Source organism: Haliotis rubra, unplaced genomic scaffold (assembly GCF_003918875.1).
Source record: "Haliotis rubra isolate DU_JTF1 unplaced genomic scaffold, ASM391887v1 Scf119, whole genome shotgun sequence".
Classification (NCBI taxonomy): Eukaryota; Metazoa; Mollusca; class Gastropoda; order Lepetellida; family Haliotidae; genus Haliotis; species Haliotis rubra.
The window spans coordinates 1,836,559-1,862,328 of NW_025765103.1; the positions used below are offsets into that span (position 1 = coordinate 1,836,559).

At 37.4% G+C, this 25,770-nt stretch overlaps 1 protein-coding gene across 1 annotated transcript in view; it reads left to right on the forward strand.

Annotated features, from left to right (window-relative positions):
- LOC124260729 (sodium/calcium exchanger 3-like) overlaps positions 1-25,770 on the forward strand; it is a 109,811-nt gene that overhangs the window by 65,834 nt on the left and 18,207 nt on the right. Inside the window, 3 exon segments of the mRNA XM_046695047.1 lie at positions 1,631-1,731; positions 18,567-18,602; positions 20,529-20,653. Coding sequence (XP_046551003.1) covers positions 1,631-1,731; positions 18,567-18,602; positions 20,529-20,653 — 262 coding nt within the window.

Sequence of the window (25,770 nt, forward strand, 5' to 3'; positions counted from 1 at the left end):
AAGGTAAGTAGATGGTCTAGGATAGCCAACACAACAATAAAAGTCCATCACGATGAAGTTGATCGCCATGACACCACTTAATTGATATTGATTCGTGCTGTACTATGTATGCAAGTCACAGTGGAGACATCTTGCCTTGACATGTGCCAAAAGTGTCACAACAGCCATCATAGTATCAAGGCTGTACACACAATCCTTGTGCCAATAACTGTTTGTTTTATTGCTCTTGACACATAATCTATACTTCCATATATGGTAAGACTGAGGTCAGTGGACATTATCACTGATTTTATGTTGTTGACCTGAAATGTGGTGGAAAGTGTTCCATCCAAACATGTCCTGATATCATTGTGATATTGCTTAAAGAAGTGTGAACGACTTTGTCAGATGATCATATTGGTAGTAACTTGGCCATATATGGTCAGACATGGTTATACATGTATGTGTTACTGAATATGTGAGGCAAGGAGCGTATTAGCAAAATGTTTAGTATGCAGAAATAATGCGAGAAATGATATTTTACAGCTGTGTGCAGCTCACGCAGTTGTAGGCAGTAATTATCATCCGCGCAAACACAGGGAAATACTTGCCTGTATTTAGAGACATGAGCAAATGTAAAGTGGGACTTCAAGAGTTTTCATTAGTGACTATCCGCTAAGGACTTAAGACCCAAATCAGTTAAACCTTTATCAATACCAAATACGATAGAGAAGGAGAGCTCAGATTCCAGACTTACCTAGATCCCATTGATGGACCCAAAATACCACACTCACTTGTTCCAGTGAACATTTCAGTGTTAATTGTATCACTCCTTGCAGGGTATAGTGGGGGATTTGTCTCAACTTCTAAAGAAGCCCTTCTAAATTGTTTTTATTTTACGGAAACAAACATTAGTAAACGTGTAAATAGTTTGTCTTTCAGACCCTACTGAATAAATAACTGTGCCAACTCAAGTCTAGATCCATTTTGATCATTTTAGTTTAGGGATAAATGTTTTTAAATAAGAAGTTTTTTTATGGGGGTGATGGGGTATGGTGTGGCACGAAATGTCAGTTAAATGTATAGATGTATCTTGTACAGATGTAGCTTGACTGAAACAGTCTCCTTGACCTTCATTCACATTGAATTCTATCAATACTACAGGACATGTTTACCTGTTTAGTGAACAGCTGGCATTGTCATAAAAACCAAAACAAGATTTCTCAGTAAGCTTTCGGGGGCTTGCCACTTTCTTTTGTTTGTACTATGTCACTGATCGTGTGATGGAAAAAAGATGGAATACCAAAATAAAACCCGATGAAGAAAGTCATCAAGTCCTACTTTAAAGCTTAAGGACCTACAGCTATTAATACATGGCCTTGATGCATCATAGAGGGATTTTCTTTGTGTATGTCAGCAGCACAATGTTGTGATTAATTGTATATGACAAAACAAAGAAAAACGATTGAGAAAACATATTTTGGGTATCCCATGTTTTTGTTTCACTCAAGCTGCTTATAGGGTTTTACAGCCTTTGTTCGCATGACTTGTAATTGATTTTCCTTTACATTTCAGAATGAAACTTCTTTGTTTTTACAACTTTAATGTTTCACATGGTCACCGATGTTGATTTTGTTATTATTTGTTTCAGACAAGAGATAAGGATACGTATCATTGACGATGAAGAGTACGAGAAATCTGAAGTCTTCACTGTCATCCTGGATGAACCATACCTGGTTCGAAAAGGCTCAGGTAATGCTCAGTTTTCAATACAAACCTGTCGTATTCTACTGAAAAAATTTATAGGTGATTATGGTGGAAGTACTGCAATATATATTGGCCCTAAAGATATCAAAACATATATAAGAGATGAAAGAAACTTAAGATTACATGCATGACCTGCTTATATAAGTGTACATGGACTCTAATGACATATAAATTGTTGTTGTTTTTCAGTAGCATTGAATATACTTAATTAAAAATCTTCCATGCTATTACATAGCAGATAAGTACTTATTGTGTTTATATGAGTTCAAAATATTGATGAAGTGCTAAATATTGAATCCATGAACAGCTGTCTTCAGCCTTAGCACTAACACCTGTGTCTGTGCAGTCGTGTTGACATGATACTGTCATCGTTGCTATTCTGAGCATGTATCCTGTCTCAAGGACAACCCCTTGTGGTTGAAATCACTTGATTGTGGGTATTTGTTGTAGTACCCTGGTTATGAGTAAACAGATTGTGTTTTTATCTTCATTATCACCAAGACTATCCACAGCAAATCAAGCTAATCAATCCTTCATGTTGGTACACCCAATGGTGGTAGATAGCCACTAGTATCTTGATTTCTCATGCTCCCCACAATTATGTACCATGAGGTGAATGGCATAGTGGCTAGGCTGACATTGTGATTAAGCAGATAATGGAGCTGCTCCAGTGCTGGTTTATGTGGAAATGCTCAAACTGCTTTGTGTTTCACTCTCACAAAACATTCAATGATGTATCTTTGCAGAAATTTAAAGTATGACTTCCTGTAACACAATTTCTGGTGCCTGGAACATTTTCTTTTTTTTCTGATTCTGATTGATATGCAGTATTATGCAGTTGATTTATCAACTTCAAGCTTAAAACTTTTGATTGAATAGTGAATAATTTACTTGTCTTGAGCTTAAGTGCTTTACAAGTACATAACACTACCCTGGTCCATCGTAGCGCTAGCTGTGAGTCCATTCCTTTACTAACAACTATTGCATTAGTTTAGTAAGCTGTCATGGTTGCCCACATTTCATTCTGTAATGCTTAACATGAAGGACTTCATCAACTGGGAAGGATTTGCATGTCTAGCATCATGTTCTCACCAGGGAAAGATCTTTAGCTGCAGGATAGAGAGGAACTGGCTCATTGGCTTGTTAGGGTATATATCGACTGTTCTGTCACAGATCTGACAGGTCATTTAGTTGCTTCCTTCCTGAAGAGGGCTGAAAGGATATGTATTTATGTCAGAGGTGTAAAGATATGTTTTTATGTCAGAGGTGTAAAGATATGGTTTTATGTCAGAGGTGTAAAGATATGTATTTATGTCAGAGGTGTCGTTGGTTGGGGTGAGGATGCGTGAGCTGTGCGAGGTCATTTGTGAGCTCAGGGCGGTTGTTAGATGTGCGAGGTCGGTTGTGAGTTATCGAAGGTCTCCTTGTACAAAATATGGATGTAATGTGTATGGGGAATTTCAGGATTGATCAGTTAGGGTTTTATTAATGGAATGTCATCAGCAAACACCCTAACTGGTATGTAGGTGTTGTTATTTAATAGTCAGTGTATAACAGGAAAGAGTTATTGCCTGCCTGATACATGGAATGATGTCTGATGTAGACTCGTCATGAGCAGCCTCAGTTATTGCTGATGATGAGACTTTTCCACATTGCCCAGACTGTGCGCTTTTCCTTTAGGATATAGGTTTCAGTTTCAACCTACATACTGAACTAAATATATATTCTACTTTTGGGTAAAATGGATAAAACAAGCAGGAATTTTGCTTAACCTTAAAAGTGCTCGGACATTTTAATAAGACATCATAATTGCATGGTTAATGAAGGTTTTGAAACAACGCTTGTACTTGTGCATACATGCATCAAATTGTCTCTGGCATTTTGCCATTGTGTGGATGATTTTCGACTAAATCTTTTATTTAAGTCATTGATTTGACGTTAATGCTGTTAAAGTCACAATTGCACGATAGTTTTATTTCAAACTGAACAAGAAGTCACACAAGCAGGATTATTGTTCTAACTTTATCATTAGCTATTGCTGGCCTATTGCAGTTAGATGAAATCAAATTCCTACATAAAAGGGCGATGTAAAGCAAATTGAGTGCAACACAAAGACTTTGTTTCATTAGTCTATTGGGATTTCTCCTGAAATAATGAACTAAACAGTTTGTTAGTTCCCCAGCGTGTACATGACAGAGCAATGCTTCAGGAGGAATACACAGACAAAATTGGACACGTGTTTGGTTGCATGTTCTTCGTAAGGGGTCAATATTCTACTTATTGCATATATGCATCAGTTTAGATATGCCATAGGATCCAGACACTGCTTTTTCTTAGAGGTATGAAAATACTTATGAATATACATGGAAATGAATCTGGTATTTTAATCAAAAGAAACCTCAAAGCTTGCGAATGTAAATTGAACCTCATTCAAGGTTCTTAGTGAAAGGCATATGCATTAGACTGTTTGAGACAGATGTGTTCACAGATCCTGCAGGGTTTTTCTTGCAGATCTGTCAGCCCGTGTCTCACTTTCTAATGCTTATTCTCTCTTGTGTATGTCAATTTGGTTGACTTCTTTTACGGTGTGTCTTTTTAATTCACAGTGTTCCATAAAAAATCACTTACTTGTGCTTATCTGTTGCCAGCATTTGCAACAACTTTCCGAAGTATTTATGGCAGTATCTCAACTATTTCGCAGACACATTGGGATATTTAGTTCACTGTTTGTGATTACTTGAGTCTCTCTAAAAGTTCCTGAAACATATTTCCGTTGTCACTGTGACGATAGGGGCGTGTGTTGCTTAGAAACAGCATTAGAAAGACATAAAGGTGTAAAGACCCTACCCTAGTACTATATAAAATAAAGGGATGTAACGATCTCAATCAAAGTTAGATTTCACATGTAACATACTTGTGAGGCCCCATCAAGGCCTACAGATCGAAAGCTAGATGATTTCCCTACAAAATGAGCTATAAATGGTCACAATCAAATCATTATTTCAAAAGTTATACGTCACGACTCACCGAAAACAGCTACCTCTGCAATTCCAAGCCCAAATCATGGATCAGCCAAGACAGACAAAACTCACCTTTTAAATTTGTTTATTAATTCCAGCCACGTTGACAGCTCCTATGTAGGGCTAGATTCGATCGGCAGCGGTATTCCGCAGGTATAAAAAGTTGTTGCAACATCTACATATCATTTCCTCAACAGCAAGCAGGCATTTCTGCCAAAATTATTGGCAATCATGCTCACTTGTCTGCCATAGGTGACCTTGACATTCACAGGATCTCAATCTCTCCTTTTCAACTTAAATATTTAGTTCTTTTCTGTACCAAACTGATGTATTTTCAGAGACTAAGTGTTACTATGTAGTGGATCCTTTCCAATGTAAACAAATAGCTTTCTGACAGCTAAACCTCATTTATATGCACATGATCCAGTGAATTACATGTAGGAGAAATTTGTGTTGTATTTTGAAAAGGTAGACATCCCTCTACAGTTGGACAGGAGTTTCATTGAGTTGGATTGGTTAAGGGTTTTTCGCAACAGATTTGAAGAGTAAGGCAAAGCTGTAGATTTATGTAGAACCAGATGTATACCTCTGACCAAGAGCAGTAACCAGTTAATATCCAGTGTCACCACAAACAGTTACTTGCCCTCCTAGAAAGGAAGTATGAGAGGCTGTGACGGTGGGCAGGCTCACTGCTTGTATGGCTGTGAGAGTTACGTATAACGCTGCCGGTATGCATCATACTGGTACTAAAGATACAGCTGGTATTAGAGCGGGTATAGTATTGTTGACATATCTATTTACCAGAATTCACTTCTGTTACTTTTTGTCTTATGAAGGTGTGATCATAAAAGACTCTGTGTACCATTTGCTTGAGTTCTCAATGAATACAAACAAATACTGAAGTAATTGCATAAACTAAATGTGTCGAGAGTAACAACTGCTGTTTAATCAGTAACACAAAGAACTGTAGGCAATAGTAGAAAGTCAGCGACATCATCAAGCACAATTGCAACACAGGCTGTGCCAACCATAATACAAAAGACTGTCTGACTGAGTTTGGTTTTACGCCGCTTTTAGCAATATTCCAGCAACATCACGGCGGGGAACACCAGAAATGGGCTTCACACATTGTACCCATGTGGGGTAATACAAAAGAAACAGAAGTTAGTTAGTTAGCATGACTTCTTTCTTTATGGAAAGAAATCTGTGTTGAGGTTGTTTTCCAGTCAGCCTTTATGTCTTTTCTCAGTGGATGGACTGGGTAGCAGTGTGGTCACAGTTTTTGCCAAGGTCCTACTTTGAAATTTTCACATTGTTTCAAAATTTCACATGTCACATTTTATTAATCTGGTGTCCCCCACCATGTCTTTGTTGGAATACTGGTGAAGGTAAATACATAAAACTATACTCTGTCTCACTTATGGTGCACGAAGTAGTTCCCCCAAGCTGCCCTGCGATGTCAAGCAGATTGAAAGATAGCCACAGTGCTAGTGGGCACTGAAGGGAACTTGGATGGCATTTACTTCAATGGAAGTGACCATGCGAGTTGATTAATTCTCTTGTCCAGGATTCATGGTTTGGCATGGACATTGGATGGCGCTCTCTGTCACGGAAATATTGGCTTTCTGTTCAATCATTGGCAACCTCGTACATTTAATCTTGTGTCCATGAAGGACAAACAGTTTTATTTCATTCAGCTATCACCCCAGGTACAGGACTTGGGGCAGGGACAGTGCTGCGTGAGGGTAATGGAACTGGCAGTTGAGAACAGTGGTAGATCTGCTCAATATGTCTTACTTCAGAATCTGCTGATTGCCTGCCAGGTGTGTTTGAAAGACATTCTGGGACAGATTGGGCATCAATGCTTTATCAAAGAGACAGCTATTGATCAGATAATCTCTTATGTCTGCTGAGTAACAACATTAGCAGCAAAGTTTTTAGGGGTTAATGATTCTCTGATGTTTTGTGCATCACTGTCCGTCAACAATACTCAGTGTCATTCAAATCAGATGTGAGTTCCTGCTACTGTCATAATTTTGTACACATCCCATAACAGGACACGTCAAAATAGTCTTTGCAAAATTTGATTGACCAGTGAAAAGAATCAAGATTTGATACACATTTGCAGAAAGTTCTCTATCCAGAATTTGAAAACCTAAAAAGTAAAATACCTTTCAGGAATGTGTAAGATATACTGAAGGAACAAAATAAGAGATCACATGAAGTCACAAGTGTTCCTTTATTTCTTTCCAGGTTTCTTGACGAGCGTTGTATCGCATAGCTTGTGAAGAAACCTAGAAACAAATAAAGGAACACTTGTGGTATTTCATGTGATCCCTTATTTTTTTCCCTCAGTATATATATGAGATTGTATCCCTTCCCAAAAATCTCTTCCGTTTCAAATGTTTCAAATTTCACCTGTTCTAAAGCAAGAGATACATGAGGATTTTGAAAGGATAAAGTCATTTCTGTCGTATGAAATACTCTGTGTTAACCTTTTCAAGGTTGTATAGTTTGAAAACACCTTTTGACTGTCCCGTTAACAACCCAGTAAGCGACACTGTGATTGGTCCATTGAAAGGTCAATCTGCCGTGACCCATTATGGCATGTCCTCAGATCTTTGTTTAGCGGTAGCGAGGACTGAGATCTGATCTTAATGAGACTGAAACAATACTTGACCTTTTTAAGGATACACAGTAAAACCCTATTTAATCACCAGCTGTAAACTGCATAGAGGGATAAGTGTAGGAAGGCCTAAAGCATCATACAGACTGATGTGGTCTGTCTCAGTCCTTGAATCATTATTTCCTTCCCACCAACAGTTACTGTAGGGCACAAGCCCAGAATGAAGAAAAAGTACATTTGTACGGGTTGCAAACATGGTTTATTCTCAGGCTCTTCTTTTTCTAGTTTTTCAGAATTGATTTCAGTGTTAATCTATGACTTGATGCATAGACTGGACTGTGATTTGTATTCATTAAATATACACAGAAATTATTTTTCAAATTGAGTTTACAGTAGAACTTATGGAGTAAATGTTAAACTTTGACCTTGTAGCAAGTTATTGGTTAACGACATCTCATCTGGCATTGGTCTGTTTTGTATTAGCATTTACTGTTTAATAATATATACTACCCATCAAAAGTTTAGACTCACTAGTGTAAATGTAGCCACTTACTTGTCCACTGTTCTAAACTAGCTTTTTGCAAAATATTCCATACTGTTTAAAGGTACTGTTTAGTTATGAACTGGTGTATTGTAAAACATATTAGTAACATTGAAAAGATTATTGTCATGAGTTCAGTAAATGATTAAAATCTGTGAAAATTGGCGAATTCTTAACAAAACTTTACACCAAAACGAATCTGTTCACATGCACGACATTTGCTCATGCCTTTCGCAATTTGAAGCATCATCCTTGTGCAATTCATCTGCATAAGGTTTTCAGTTGGTTCCCCCAAGTTGGTGGAGCAATTCATCTTCGATGTAACCACATACATATACATAACATATAGTGAGTGCTTTAAGTGAGTCTAAACTTTTGATGGGTAGTATAGATATCACATGAAATATACTCTTTATTGACTTCATATTTCATCAAGGCATGGTGATTTATGCCATTATCTGTACAATCTAACAATGAAGTATATATCACTCAGTTGCCAGATTAATCAAGAGATTAATGTATGACCTTTCCTCCTTCTGAGAATAGCCAGGACTTGTGTAGGCAACAGTCATCCACCCTGGGGTAAATAGTATCAATTATATCCTCTCCTGGCATCGGGGTGTGTCTACAGTGAACAGGACAAGAACATCCCTGGTCATTAGCTCCTGGAAGCGGAGACAAAGCCTGAGTTTGTCTTTGCTGATAGGCAATATGTAAGTGGTATTTGTCCATCAGATGAGAGGTTCACGGAAGTCGAATGACCGATGCTCTTCTCTCGCGGCAGCTCTTGCACTATTTGATCACATATGCCAAAATGTCACCGCCTGATGAAACTCTGCAGGCCACATACTGGCTGGTTATACTGATGACAAATGGCAACATTGTGAAATATTGTCGTAGTAGGAAGAAATAACCTGTGGGTGTTATTGGTTTATATAAAGTTTATATAACAAGTACCAAGATAAAGTTGTCCTGAAGGTGTAGGTGGTATAACAGGGATTTACGGTTGATTTGAAATGGCAGGATATGATTCATATGTCATGTAGAAGGTTATAGTTAAAAACTTTGCAAGAAATGCTGGCTCAGTTGTTGTTGGGATTTACCACAGCAGCATGATCATGCTTGGCTCCACACACATCATGTGTTCCTTGTGCAACACTGACTTGAGAGTTCTCCAACATCATTGTAAGGTTATGTGCTTTGCTTTATTTATTGGCTCTCTACAGATATGAAGAAATACTTGTGTCCGGACAGCAGTACATTATCATGATTATAACCTAACCTTAAAAAATTGGATAAGATTTTTGTCTTCGAGGGAGTACATTTCTTATATTACCTTGCTTTTGTGAAAATAATTTACAGTGTATTTTCAGTTGAGTTTTCAAAGTGGAATATTTTAGACCATATGATCATGTCATTTTCCTGTGTGTTTTGCATTGGCCACAACCCCTAAATAGGCTCTGCTGAATCAATATTAATCTTGCAAGTTATGGTTTTAGTAATTTTATATCATGCAAGTATCTGCTTGCAAATCTATAAAGCATAGAAGTCTAGTTGAGAAACATAGTTCCCAGAACTAGCCAAACAATTGGAAATATCATGCAAATAAAATTGACAGGATTAAGATGTTTTATTACCAAAGCTGAATATAAATTCTCAGATATTCTCCACAGGGGATTTAGAGTTTGTAAATAGTTACCTTCAAGCGGAAAAGCTCCCCATTGTTTCTGGAAGAAAGGTGTGGAGTTTTCATCCGTAGATTCATCACTCTTTGTGATAATGCACTTGTAAGTTAATTGGCAAAACATTTGTACTTGTGTTCAGATTTTGCTTCTCGTTTTTCTGTGTATTCTGTACTGGATTTACTTCCTGAAGTGTTTAAGACCTCGTTTCTCACCATCTTGAGTAGTTATCCCAGTGGAAGTGGATTAGCTGCAGTGTGGTCTTAAGGCTCTCACTCACCAGCTCTGGTTTCACTATCTAGATCAATCTTTTTGTAGCCATTAATTCATCATGGCCAGTTCAAAATGGTTAGCAATGCACCCAGGGGTGATATTTGACTTCTGGTGCATAAGGTGTGTTCATTGAGTTATCAAGCACATTTACTACTCAGAGAGCAGATTTAGCCAATGCACACAGTCTGTATACAATGCTTTTAGAGGTGGTTACCATTAATATGGACTGTGATCTCAGCACAGGCCTAACTGCGCAAGACCCTAATGTTGGGCCTGGACTTGAGAATGAAATAATCAGGCCTTGGGGGAAATAGGAAAAATGAATTTTATACTTTTGGATGACTGCGTGGCCAGATGTAATCTGATGTACTGAATGTATTATAGACACCAGCAACAACATTTGTTGCTCAAGACTTCTTCAGAAAATAATATTTGTTTAAGTTGTAACCACACATCTTAGAGAGAAATCTGTTGAGGTGTGGCAGCCATGAGTGAAAAGAGAGTAGATGGAAACAGCATCAGTGAATTACCTCTTATTTATCAGGGATATTCACCTATACATGTTCACAAAAAAGTGCTGAATATGCCCAAATGCATGAATAGTTTAACTGCAAGATGATTACTTTCTACCAAACTATGTTCATTATCTTGGAACAACCCTCCTCTATAACCTGTCATGTCTTGTCTTGATGACAAGCTGTGGGTTTGCGCCTGCAGGGTACTCATGTGCATTGCAAGCACATACAAAGAAAATGTAAGTGAGTTTCAGAAACCCACACTGATCAATGGCTAGACACTGAGCCAGCGATGTCAGATGTCTGCAGGATGGAGTGATCCAGGCCATGTGGAAAAACCCTAGGAGTAGCTAATTCCATCTTCTACATCCTGACGGACTGGAATTACATTCTGGGTGCTATCACTCAGGTTTATTATTGTCAAACAGTGGATTGACTTGGCTGATTGCATCTCATTGTGCCCTGGTGGTGGTCACTGGTTTGTCTGGTCCAGGCATGTCAGTTATATGGCTGTAATATTGCTTAAACAACATTCATTCATTCACTCAATGATACGGGAATCCCATTTGTTTAGCTATCTGTTGTTACCACACATCAGTGTGATGAAACCAATAATGTATACCTATTAAAGTTCTGAAGAATACTATCCATTTGCAGCATGTGACATTCAATCAACAGTGTCTCACAGGAAAACTTGTGCTTTTGCTCAAATTAGCAAGATGATTGTATTTCCTGTGCACCTGCCATCAACACAAGAATTTGTAATTTATGGTCACACTAATTTCCTTCTTGCTATGACTTTCTGCACGTCATTCAAAACTGATCTTTCCTTGAAGTGCATTGGATTTCTTCTGGATTACAACAATCAATAGCAGTTATCATCCAAGTATTCCCTCATGTTTGCTTCACAACTAATTATCACTTTTTAAGTTTTGTAACTGATATTGAAGATAATTTCTAATAATGGACTTGATATTTATGTATTTCAATTATCAAGAAAGAACTTATGTTTGTATTTCACATGAATTGGATTTTTCAATGAGGGACCTCAGTGGGACTTATTGATTTAATCAACACTTGGATACTGAAAGATGCTGTGATACTCTCAGCAGACTAACTGGCCAACAAGTTAGATGGAGTTTATTGCGGTTTAGATACAAATTTCCTTCATACACTTAAGATACAGTTGGCTGTTAAGAATCCATTTCTGGAATGTAATGAAGATGCTATTATTGTTTGGGTACTACATTTCAAGAGAACAGTGGCAGTGCTGAAGTAGCTTTCTTGTGAACCAAGTATGGAGTAGCTTCATGTCATAACACTTGGAACCAGGTTCAGCCACTGAAAACATGTGCTGGACATTCTTGATGGGACATCTGTGTAGGTAGCAGGTTGTGGCTTTCTAGATTTGTTTGCCACAGTGTTCCTGTCAAGCTGTAGAAAGGGTATTGCTTCATGGACGAAAGTGCTCTTTTACTTGATCCATGGGTAGCTGGTGAGAGGTTGGTTGTGGCCACTAGAAAGCTGTGTTATATGTATTTCACAACTGCTTTTGATAACTTCCTCCTTGCTTAAGTGGCGTTTATGCTTGCTGAGGCGTGTACAGACCCCACAAGGTCAGTGGTGGGCAGTCTCGTGCTTAAGGTCCTTCATCAGAATTCTGTGGTAATTCTTCTGATGTGTGAAGTTGTTGTCTATTTCAGTGTGGGTGGGTGGGGGTGGGGTGGGGTGGGGAATCTACCATTGGGACCTGTCTTTCCAAGGTTTGACAGTTCGTTGTCTATTTCAGTGTGTGGGGGTGGAGGTGTGGGGTGGGGTGGGGGAATTTACCACTGGGACTTGTCTTTCCAAGGTTGACAGTATGCAAAGTATTCCATGGTACTGTGAAGTGATTATATTTATAGCACTTGCGAGAGAAGGTCGATATCATAATGGAACAGAATTTGGGAAGAGATTTGTACCATATATTGGCATAAGTGACCACTTTACTTTTCATTGGCTCATGCAGCTTATATTTCACATCTGTAATCATTTATGGACAGTGACAGTGCAGCACAAAACAAAATAGGGTGTGCAGAGTGCTTTTAGAGTATTGACATCTAGTACAAATGATCCACTCCACCCTAAACTGTGAGGTTTAAGACCAAGAGATCTGACTGTGATTCTTCATTGAGACACTTCTCATGTGTTTCTCGTGAAGGGTGTCTTGATCAATAGCCAAGATTCTAGGTATTTAGGCCCCTTCTTTTTCCCTATCATCTTCAAGCTGAGATGATTATTCATCTGCCACTGCAAAGTGGAGCAACCTTGCTCCCGTTTGCTGATATTCTCTCAATTGCTCTTGACTTCAACATTGTATGAAGTACTTTCTCATTAAATCTCTTTGACACAGTGATAAGGGTTTGACATCTTGGAGTGTGCTGTGGCCAATTCAGTGCTCAATGTTATTCATTTGGTTACATTTACAACCAGTTTTTCAAGAAAAATAATATAATCTCATTAAAAGCCCCTCTTAAAAAAAACGTCAGACAAAGAGTTTAAATCATCTTTTTGTACAAACAAGTCTTGGAAATTTGGATGCATAAAGATATAGGGTATAGATATAGTATTCTCTCATCACATCGAGGGCCTGGGTTGGATTTCCCAGTTTGGAGTGAAGTGTGTAAGCAGCATTGTTAAGCTGTGTGAAGTGTAGAGCCATACTCACATGCCCAGTACTAAATGATTTATTGGCCTCTGCCCTGACAAACACATTTATATTTAAACTTACACCAAAGTGTAAATTAGTGAATATTACAAATCAGTAATTCTGTAATTATTCATAACAGTGAAATATTATAGGGCAAGTAAAAAAGATATAAATATTTTCTCAGATGGAATTGTTTCTCCCATTTAGTAGTTACCCCACTATGTAGGGTCATCAGTTTGTGGTCTCAGAGATGATTAATGGTTGATGACAAAGGTGAATGGTTAAACCTATCTTAATTACTTTCACTGTCAACTTCAATGTTTTAAAATGTATGATTTCTTACATATTCATTGTGGTGCTCTTTTTCTGTAGCGTATAGAAGTTTTAGAAACTTAGCAGAAAATTCAACATCTCTGCAGTATTTGTAAGTAGCAAACAATCTATAGATTTCTGCAGCATAAGCAAAAAACTGTGCTGAAGAATTACATGGCATGTATAGGATTTCAAAGATAGAATGTATATCGGTAGAGCAAGGGACTGGATTGTGTATCAGGTGACTGATGATTTGTGTTTTAAAAGACTGCGTTTTAAATGTATCAGCAAACTATGAAAGGTATCACCTTACCTCAGTACATGAACCATTTCCTTCTTTACGTGGGTTGCTATGACTGGATTGTTTCGATAATAGGGTAATAGTTGCAGCCTGTGCACATACTCTGGCACCAGAATTTGCTGGCAGAAAGGTGTTGTTACTGCGGATGAGGCACGCAGTGGAACAATAACAGGCTAATTGTTCTTTTGTTTTTGTGTGGGGTAGATAACACAAACTATGAGGTAAAGTCATTAAAGGTATCTTTCACCAACACAGGTGTGAATGTAATCAACATAGTTATGTTACACATAGGTGTGTAAGAAAAGAGGACTATGCTATATTTGGGTAAAAATTGAAAAGTTTAGTTAACAATAACTAAATATTTCTTTACAAAGACTTTCAGTTGTTGTTTTACTGGATAATAGTTTACTTTCCATATTTGTAAATTTCATATACACCTGTCAAAGGTTTTTCCACCCACATTATTGTTGAATTACCAGCATTTGATTTAAGTTTTGATACTCCCCTTAAAAAATTCTAAGGTTGATCAAATCCTTAATCCTTGATGAGCATCAAATATGTTGGGTTAGTCAGTGATCAGACCCACAGAGTGACTGGTGGAAGATCTTATAAGCCTTGCAAGTGAATCTCCTGTGTAATAACTTATTGTCATGCAGAGAGTCTTTGAAGTCATCACAAGACTTTCATTTTGTCCTGAAGGTTTTCACAAAGGGAACTTCATGTGTCATGGCGAGTTCAAAAACTTGTCCATGTTCATCATGAGTGATGGAATTTTAATTATTAAAAACTTATCAAGTATTAATATTTGTGTGGGACCTTTACATGGTACTTAAAACAAAGTTAAGGACCTACTTATTCTTTCAAATGGCTGAACTGAATCTGTCATGCATTGACAAATTAACTCTAGTTATGGGAGTGAATCGGGTGGTCCTAAATGTGTTTTGAGTAGTATACCATACTATTACTTATGGACACTGAGAAACATTTTCTGAAGATGATTCATTTCATCACAGTGTTACGATACCTGTCTCTTCCAGGAATGTCATCCTTCTGTCAAGTGTGAACTTGTATTTTATTTTGGTTGAAAATTAAGATTGATCAGATCGTTTTCTTTTATTTGCAATCATTAGCACTGCTTCCTTGCAGTCTGATGAGATCCTCAATCAATTGAGCAGCATCACGTTTATCTGAAAATTGCCATCACATTTGGAGGAGCGAGCCATTAAATATCAGTCAATCAGCATCCCACATTGATGGTCCTTATTTCTCGTGGCAGTGCATTTGTTGGGAAATGGATCCAACTCGCCCAGATTTCATTTAAGACTAGTGGTTATATCAAGTACAGGAGACAAAAACAATTCCCCCTCTTGATTGTCACTGCTTCTTGTTGTCTAGCCCGGAGAAACACCAGTTGGTGTTTGTGGCAAAGTTCTCTTTCTAGTGAAGGAAAAACAACAGTGAAGAAATATAATTGTAGATTTCGGGACCAGTGTTTCCGTCTTCTCACTTGTCATTGCAAAATCTAAGAGACTGAGCTCTACAGAAGAGCACGAGCAGCAGCATACTATGATAACGTTTGATATTATTGGATTTGCAGACTGAAAAAATGCAATTTAGAATGTCAGTTGAATGCTGTTAAATATGAAATGCTTCAATACATTCACTGTGTTCAACTTCTTGTTCAACTTCTACAGTGTACATGTATGAGTACAATAAGGTCTGGCATGTGTTTTCCCTGTAGTTTCAGGTACTTCATGATTGAATGGCAACCTTCAGGTGTTATGTAAGGTGTTGATATTCTTGAAAAACATCTGTAGAATTCGAGTTCTGGTTCTTGTGGTATCAAGCACTTTAATTTTCTAAGAAAAATGCCATAAATTAGTGTATATGGTTTGTGCAACCTTGGACCTAAATCAATTCATGACCGACTTGCTTGAGGGAAACCTTTTGTCAAGTGTCTTCAAGGCCAGCCTGCTGTTTGCTGTGAGAAAGTAGTACAAGATGTGAGATGACTGTCAAGAGAAACTTCTGATTAGTTGTAAGTTTTAATGGATCGATGTAGGTAACCAAACATCACAGCTGTGAGAATGGTTGAAGAATATGTCTTAATGGTTCACATATGTAACACTTCTGAATGAATGACCTTCACTTCTGGATCCAATCTCACTGGAAGATTCATGAGAATTGTCTGCAGTTAATATGCCACATATTATACAAGCTGACTCAGGGGTGGAAATAACTTTAAAATTGCTAGTGTACTCCGATACAGTGGCACATGTAAAATCACTTGCCCTGATAATTTTTCCACTATACCGGCCTATTTTCTTGTTGATTTCTTAAATAAACAGCATAATTAACATTGGAAAGTCAACTGGACACTGGTACAGCACGATATGCAAATTTGCTTGCCCGACAGAAAAACCACTGGACTCGGACAGTCGGGCAATGGGTTATTTCCACCCCTGTGACTAATGCAGTCCAGCGAAGGCAGTTTAGTATTGAAACTGATAGATATATGCTGGTGTTTGTTTACAACAAGTACTTACTGTGTCCATTGTATGGGAACATAATGCACAAAGTAGAAACTTGTTAAAGCTTCATGAATTTATGTACCGGTAGTTAAGATAACTATCTTTTTCTTGAAGGAGGTAAGTTTTTATCTTTATTACAACCTGTGATATTCTTCTTAGCCTGGATCTATGTTTATTAGATACTGCACTAAAACTATTAATACAGAATGAGATCGACCCAGTTTGAAATGTTTGATTACTTTAGAAAGTGTACAGCAGTGATTAGACCTACTGTTATACTCAGCATGCCTGTTTTGTTAGATATTCCATGCAACAGATCTAGTAATTTATAACTATTTCTATCTCTATGTAAGTACATTTCTTGGTCAAGGTATTAACTGTAAACCGCACACATTCTTGGCAGAAGTTACAGTTTTATATTTTATTACTGTCATTAAGATTGTGTTTCTCGTTCAGTGAAGGGCTGGCAGGAGATATGGTTGCATCTTCTATAATTAACCCCAGATTGTGTCTTGCTTGGCAGGACTTTTCTGGAAGGCTGTACATTGTCATTAAAAGGAAATCTTCACAGTGTTGTGATAACTTAAAAAGATACAAAGTAAAGCAGATGTTTGTAGTTTGTCACAGTTCAAATTGAATATTCATTCTATTTTGCCTCAGTGTGATGAAGATTTGCTATGTTGATATATATATTATCAAAGGTAGCTTTTTCCACTTTTTGACAGGATTTCTTGTAGAGAAGTTAATAAGTACATGGATATTTTGCCAAGGGAGACTCGTTGGGTGCTTTGATGGCAGCTGTGCACCTTTTACATGAGATTATGAAAAAAATGTTCCTGAACATATTTCTGAAATGAGGAAACATCTTTTGACCTGGATTGGGCATTTTACTTTTAACAATTCTTTCGGAAATGAATAATGCTGCTTATTAGACAGTGTTAATATTTGAGAAGGTAAAGTTTTTTATATTGGTTGTTTGTTGTCTTTGAAATGTTATGGTGTGTCTTATGGAAATAGAAGAAAATGATGTTTATTGGACATGTAATTTCAAATACTTCATGTTTTCTTTGGCTGTGTGTTGCAGTACCATGCTACATTGTTTATATGCATTAAATGCTTTGTTTCACAGAGCACAGAAACTTGTGTTACCATCACCTGGAGCATTCTTCCTTTTGTACTGAAATAAATATCAACACGAGCAAGGTTGATTCTCAGCCTAGCACCTTAGGCCATTTTTGCACAATACATTTAGGTCACCATGGTTGATTTTGCACCTCCCACCTCAGCCTAAAGAACATGGTCACTTCACAGAATTGCCATATATGTATATAAGTATTATGATGTGCAGTGATTCTGGAAGTTATTAGAGGGCTGAGAGATGTGATAATTATGATGGATACTGGGGTATGGTGTGCCTGGCATGCTGAACAATGGCCGCCGTGGTTCCTTAAAGAATAACAATAGGGCTCCCATGAGATCAATAGCTTTTCTTCACTGATACCACCGTACTGGATACCATTGTTCTTCTATAGTAACGATCTTTGTCAAAGGAATGTTACATACAAGCAGTTCTAATGTATAGTATCTTTCCGTTTGATCTGTTGTCACCTATACACTTTTGTCCTTGTGATCCTGAACACTTTTCTCTGTATCATTAACTTTTTATATGGGAATTACATACTTGGTACACAGGACAGTGGAAGGAAAATGCATATATTTTTTTAATCGTTTGCACATACATTTTTGATTGATAATGGTTGAAAGAGTTCTCGACACAAGATTCATGGAGCATCCATGGGTCATCCTTGTCACTTACACCACCAACTCGCATATTCAAGTCCCATACCTTGTGAAACATTTATACAAACTTTGTAATTGCAGGATCCTCAAGAGTTATTTGAGAATTGATGTTCCATAAGAAATATTTGAAAGTCATTTCCCTGAGGAATTAACATTTTGAAAGATCATTGTTTTGCCTTGTCAGGTTTTATTGATGTATGATCTAGAATTTGTATTACATGTGACATCTATAACAATAAGTTCTGCTATTAGGAAATCACTGATGAGCACATACCTATTGTAGAGATGATAGCCAGGATCGTACTCTTCGGATTCATTATAATTTCTTGTATGATGTGACATAATTGCTTATATTTTCAGTTTTGATGGAATATTTACCAATAAGCCGAGAAAAAGACAGTTCAGCTGTTACTATTTCATGCTAATCAATGGTTAAGGAGAAATCTGTATGTCAAAATCATTTTCTGTTCATAACATAATATTAACACTGGAAGCAGTCAGCTTCACTGAAAAGTTCTAATTGATTTTAGACGAAGATTCTGACCAAGCAGAGTCTCCGGTAGCAGATAAGTATATGGGTGTGCCCTTGATAGTTGTATTGTTACTCTACCTGTAGCCCTAGCTCATGACATGCTACTGGCAATGCTTATAGCCTGCAAACTTCCACAGCACCCAGCTCCAATACGTTGAGCTGGCGCCGCCAGTATGGCATGGTTTGACGTTATTTTTTCAGTTTACCACAGCATTTTGATAGTGTTATTTTTTATGATTTTTTCCCACTTTAGAAATATTGTGTGTTTTACTTCAACTGGACAGTTACTGGTTGAGAAGACATCATTGTCGTGTGTTGTCTGTTTTGTTGTGTGTTGTCCTGTGTGCAGTTCAACATGGTGCACCTTTACAAGAAATGTACAGTTAGACTTTGGTGAAATAATCAATTCAATGCAAATTTAGTCTCAGTCAATGAATGAGTTTTTAACAATTTCTTGTAGCAGGAATTTCTTTAAATAACATTGACTTACTGCATCCTGTGCCATTTAGCTATTCAGCTTTAATAGCATGGCACCTTTTAGATGATATAGTTATAAGATATGCCTGAAATTCTTTTTTTTTGCCTTCAAAGGGTTTTTTATGTATATTTTTATTTGTTCAAACCTGAAATTACCTTTTCAAAAATGTTTGTATGTCAATTGTCAAGTGGTGCCATGTCTGTCTCCATGTTAATACCTGATGAAGACCAGTTGAGCACAGATCCAAACCGATAAGAGCTCATAGATGTACCATCAGTATTGTAGTGGAATGTTCATACACATGTTTATAGACATGGGGCGAGTATTTTGCACTAGGACCATAGACTTGTTTTTTTGCATGTTTACAATGAATATTTCCTTGTCTTTGTGTGTGTGATTTTCCCAGAACAGAGAAGAAAATACCTTACATTTCAGGGAATGTTTCGTGGGATGTTTGGTCAGGATTCTTGCAGTTTGTAAATTGCAAGTTTCTGTGTATTTTGTCTAAACCATTCTCTTGGTAATAATGTCATTATTCCAAACATTCCAAGCTTGAAAACTTTTTCTCCTTGCTCCATCTATGAGAAAATATTTTGATATTGCTGTCTTGAAACCCCCCCTTTTTGTTAATGAAATGCATCTTTCCATTTTCTTTATCACGTGAATGAAACCATCTTCAAGGTTCCTGTATTATTTCCAGATGTTGTTTGCATTTCCATTCTCAAACCTTTTAATGTATATGAATCAATAACAGTTTTCATCCCTATTCTATCAATCTTGCTGTAAGTGTCTCTGTAATTGTAATGATTATTTTCTTAACTCATCCTTATTTTCTTCCATGTGCTCAACCAAGCCTAAATGTTATGTTTTACTAATATCTCTTGACAGTTGTTCTGTTACTATGCCTGTGTTCCTAGCTCATAACTTGCTGACAATGCTTACTGTTTCTAAAAGTTCAATGACCATTCATCCAACGTCTGCTGCAGTAACAACTATTTCCAAATAACCCAGCTTTTTCAGACGTTTCAAACGGTTTGATTCCTCAAAAAGTGAATTAATGTTTTTCCAAAGGTTTTCAGCTTTTGTATTAACAACATCATATCATTTTGGGAGCAAGAAAATGAATTTTCTATTGGAATATAAATATATCATGAATGTATAAATACAGAAATCAAACTCTGTTTAAATTCTGTGCTTTTGGTCAAAGATGGCATAGTTTTGGTACTCATTTTGGTGCTCCGTAACGAGAGAGAAAATTAAGTGAATGTTATTGAAACTGATCTTTCATATCAAAATTATCAACGATCCATTGTGCATTTTCGGAATCAAACTTCAGCCCTCTCTTTGCTAACTCCTTTCCAGCCTTTCTTCTTATGAACTCTGTGTATTGTCACTGTAGAGATATGACAAACAGCGCAACCACATAATAGGAGACAGCATATGTCACACCTTCTTTCAACATGCTTGTTTTTGGTATTTTACTAGGTAAATACACTGATGAAAGAGTGACCAGTACTGAGGACCCCAGCCTTGCAGACATGGCCAAACCTAGGCTTGGAGATATTACCAACACGTCAGTCACAATTAAGGAATCTCTGGAGTTCAAGGTAACTAATTCGTTCTTAAGAAATTACAGCTCTCATGGTAAGTTCTTGATTTTAGCAATATTTATCAGAACAGGAAACATATAGTCAATATCAAAACCTTTATATTTTATTCAGATATGAAACTTTGTTGTCATGACAGTCTTTGTAGTCATTTGCATGCTGGAAAAATGAAAATTATGCAGATATGCTTACCCTTTTCGGGAACATCTGTTGTCATCAATTAATTTCTGTTGGCCATTCAATGTTCACACCCCGTGGAATCTGTTTCAACAGATAATCGAGATTGATTACTGTCTGACTTTGATGTTATGTTGAACTACTTCCTGTGGTTCTGTGGTTCTGGGTTGACTGAGGTCCAGGAGAATTCCATTTGTATCATGACTGAGATGTGGTAGGAGTTGTGTCAGGGTTTGTTTAGATGCACCAATGGTAGTTGTAGGTTACAAGTGACCGTTAGTAGCAAAGGATTATATTTTGTTTCTAGCTATGAACTAAACATGATATTGATTTTGGTGCTGCTGCTAGATCAAGGCTGAATGGCTGCTGAAACAGTTTGGCAAAACAAATGTCTGTGTCATGTACAGGTATAAAAGGAAAGTATTGATCTTTGTGTTACTGGTCTTAAGTTATTTTCAGCTTGTTAGTAACATTTGCTATGTGAATGTGTTGTTTCATCATTTCAATAACATTCACTGTCATGTCATTTTGAATGTGACCTTCATGAACAGCTCATGGCTTTACTCCAATGAAAACAAACAAGAACAATTACATATTCCATCAAAGTAGCACAGATTTCTTTGAAGTAGGGTGAACACAGAAGGAAAGAAAACACTGTTGTGTTGTTAGGATTTGATGAAACAAACTCACTTCCCCCAACAAGAAATTATATTTTTACCAGTTTTGGCAACTTTCAAGTCTGAATCCACCTTTGTCAAAGAGCTAGTAGAAACAGTGTGAGAAGCCATGTATTCAGATATTTAGATTTAGAATTTGACACAAAGAGCTGCCAATGTTAATTATTTTCAAAGCTTTGAAATGTTTTTGAACGTCCTTTGAACACATCAGCTTATTCAGCTTCTGCAGCTGTAAACTCTACTTCACCCAGCGAATCAAATATAAAACACTAGAGAACATTTCTGTTATCTGCTGGAAGAGATTTTCCTGGGAATGAAATGCAAAATAGCTTTGAAAATTACATGAATGGATCACTGAAAATCTGTGTTGACACTTGGTGTGTCTGAAAACAGTAAGCATGACCTGCCAACTATTGCCATCTACCTCAAGTTTTGAAATGCCTAATAAGTTATCTTCCATTACATTATGTATCGTACAGCATGAGTGAGTGAAGGTTGTTGAAAGACATATTCAGCTTATTTGTAGTAATATCATGTTTATTACCAATCTTGATCCGTCTCCACCAAAACATATGGGTATCCAAACTGTTTGAGAGGCATTCTAGAAGTTGTGAGCAATAGGAATGACAATATACTTGAAAACGGTATACGTATCTGTACCGAAACGTCGCTATTGTACAATAAAGAAGCTGATCATCCATAAAGACTTGTCATTCCTCTTGGTAACCAATTCTACACTATAAACCCCATATGGATTTCATTATAAAATCCTGCCCGTATTGGTTTTTTAAAGACAATACACTTTATATATGGCATTAGTTGGTCATTTGTCCACAATACTGCTCCCAGTCACTAAACCTCAAACATAGCCCCACTCTTGGTGTGCCTCTATACGTGTATATTCGGCTCACCTCAAACATAGCCCCACTCTTGGTGTGCCTATATACGTGTATATTCGGCTCACCTCAAACATAGCCCCACTCTTGGTGTGCCTCTATACGTGTATATTCGGCTCACCTCAAACGTAGCTCCCACTCTTGGTGTGCCACCTCAAACATACCCCACACTTGGTGTGTGCCTATATACGTGTATATTCGGCTCACCTCAAACATAGCCCCACACTTGGTGTGCCTCTATACGTGTACATTCGGCTCACCTCAAACATAGCCCCACACTTGGTGTGCCTCTATACGTGTGCTTTCGGCTCACCTCAAACGTAGCCCCGCACTTGGTGTGCCTCAATACGTGTATATTCAGCTCGCCTCAAACATAGCCCCACACTTGGTGTGCCTCTATAGGTGTATATTCGGCTCACCTCAAACATAGCCCCACACTTGGTGTGCCTCTATATGTGTATATTCGGCTCACCTCAAACATAGCCCCACACTTGGTGTGCCTCTATATGTGTATATTCGGCTCACCTCAAACATAGCCCCACACTTGGTGTGTCTCTATACGTGTATATTCGGCTCACTCATCCCTCAGTATGTGGGAGTTGCTCCATTGATATTTGCAATCCATCTCTGCCAGTGTTAGATGGACAATGGTACCAGTTTATTTGCTCAAAATGGGATACAGCTATCTCTCTATCCAAAATCAATTGCACAAGTCCGAGGATCGATATGTTTCGGATTTTTACTCAGCAGTGGCCAAGTGATTGCAGCGCCATCAACTCCAGGGCTTCCTTGCCAGCATCAGTTGTTTATGTTTCTCCAGTATCATGTTTTGAAGGGAGGAGGAATTGCCTTGCAATTAGATTTACCTAAGCCAGTGTGTTGTCTTTCACACTTCACAATCTAGCTGGTTTATTGGATAGCCTGAGGTGTTGAACTGACTAGCATTTAATTGTATCGATATCTAGCATCTTTAATAAACATTTTATGTCTTTTTGGCATGTTTGGCAAATCTTTGATGTCATATTGACACTCAACTTTTGGCAAAACAGAATTTGACAGTAGGCTAATATGGTAAAGTTTAAAACAACTTGACTTGTCAGTTGTGTCGAATTAGCCTGATTTGTGTGCTTGCTTGTGTTGTGTAAAACTCTTTTCCTTTTGTGGGCAGTGGGGTCACACTTAGGACCCGGGTTTGATTCCCCACATAGGCACAATGTGTAAAGCCTATTTCTGGTGTCCCCCGCCGTGATATTGCTTGAATATTGCTAAAAGCGGCATAAAACTGAACTCACTCACTTACTTTTCCTTTTGTTAAAAAATACTGTTGCGATGATGTGATAAGAAGTTTTATGAGCGTATGATGAAATCATTGATTACATTTCTTTTGTGATATCTTAAAAAAACATTTCCCTGTTTTCCATGTCCTTACGCTCTGATGCATATTCAGGGAAGTGCTTTCAGTACTGTCCTCACATACACTTCTCCCAGCAGAGAGACAGGTGAAGGATGGTTGGTTACCCAGGAACATCATTAACACACTCCTGGGATATATTCCTGTTGCATCTCCTGAAACACTGGAAATGGGTTGAACAATTGTTTCATGGTTTTCAGTTATATGCCATTTCCAATTTCAAACAGTCTAATTATCTTTTTTGAAACAGCACTCTCCCATGAAGACCCTCAATGTGCAATGAGTCATTTGCAGCTAGTTTCTCAAAAGATGCTCTTTGATTTCGATCCTCTGAGAAGTATATTTCTCTTTCACAACTTGATAAAGATGGTTGTTTTTCAATAGTTTTGTCATTCCCATAATGGCTTTGAACTGGCCCTAGAGATGGATTTGTCTTTGAAAATCAGCATTACATCGTCTATGCTCTTCGAAAGTACAGTCTTACATATGGGTAGTTGCCAAGAACATAGTAGTCAAGTCTTTGTGCTGGCAGTGGTTGCCTGCCTCTCGCCTTTGCTTGTGTGAAATACTTCCTTGATAAACAATGATTGATTTCTATTGCTTTCTCACTTTTTGTATCATTAGTTTCTTCTTGGAAGAAATTTAAATGATCTCATGCTAAATTATTTAAAAAACGTATGTTTATTTGTTTTATGTGACCAAGTTTTCGAATTACATTTGAGTACTGGCATGTGCAGACCAATATTTTCACTTGCCTTCACCTACTTCATCCTTCTTTCAATATTGACCTGTATCATAAATTGTAACTATGTAATGTGAATGACGGATTGCTTGTTTTTTAATTTGGTGCTATGACATTTTCTGTTTGTAAATAATAATGTAATGAATACATAATATAATGTAACATATATTTTGAAAAGAATCATTTGGATTTTGAAAAGACTCATTTGGATTTTGAATTTAAAACCTGTATGAGTGCAGGCTTGGTCTCATTGCTATATGGCTGGTATAATGCCGATGTGACGTAAAACTCAACCCAAGTCAACTGATCCTTCCTTCATTATGATGATGCCAGTTATACTTGGCCTTTGACAACCATCTTTGGTGTAAAATGCATCTTACTGGGCGGGGCCTAGATTTTCGAAGCTCTCTTAGCGCTACGATAGTCATAAGTGCCATATATTAACATTAACTTACGTCTATCTTAAATGCTAAGAGAGCTTCGAAAATCTAGGCCCTGGGTTGTTAGACTGTATGTCTTTGACATCCCATTTCCACACATTGAAGATGTCAATCACTGGATTGACTGGAATGGACTTGATAATTTACAGCCAGCCAGCATATAGCTGGAATATTGCTGATTGCAGTAATAACCAGCAAACAAACAGCTATTCCAACTTACGTATCCAATTTTCAAATAGTTGGTGATGTAAACTGGAAAATAGTAAAGGAACGCTTGAATTTTCCTGTGATCCTTTATTTGTTTCTCTCAGTATATATAAGGGCATTGACAAAACGACAAATTTACCCGCCTACTTGCCAAGAGAATCTTTAGCGGTCTGATTGGATGTTTCATTCCTGTAGTATAACTGTTACTGACTGACCTAAGTTTACTGGTAATTTGGCAATCATTCATGAATATTCATGTCAGAGGAATAGCTAGTCCAAAGCCCAGCACTTAGACACTCCAGTCAATGGGATAATCACTACCAGTTTCTGATGAATAAATATTTATCAGTGGTATATGTGTGAAAGATGTAATTACAAGCTAGAGACCTTATACTACTTAGGACTTTTAATAAGCATGTGAAATTACGCATTATCTAGATGATATATATGTATTTGTGAACCATGTGTCAAAGTTTCTGGACATCAGAATTTGGCAGAGCGTGTTTTCATTCATCATCCAAAATAAGGAATTCCTTAATTCAGCTGTTTTTAAGCCCACCATTTTTC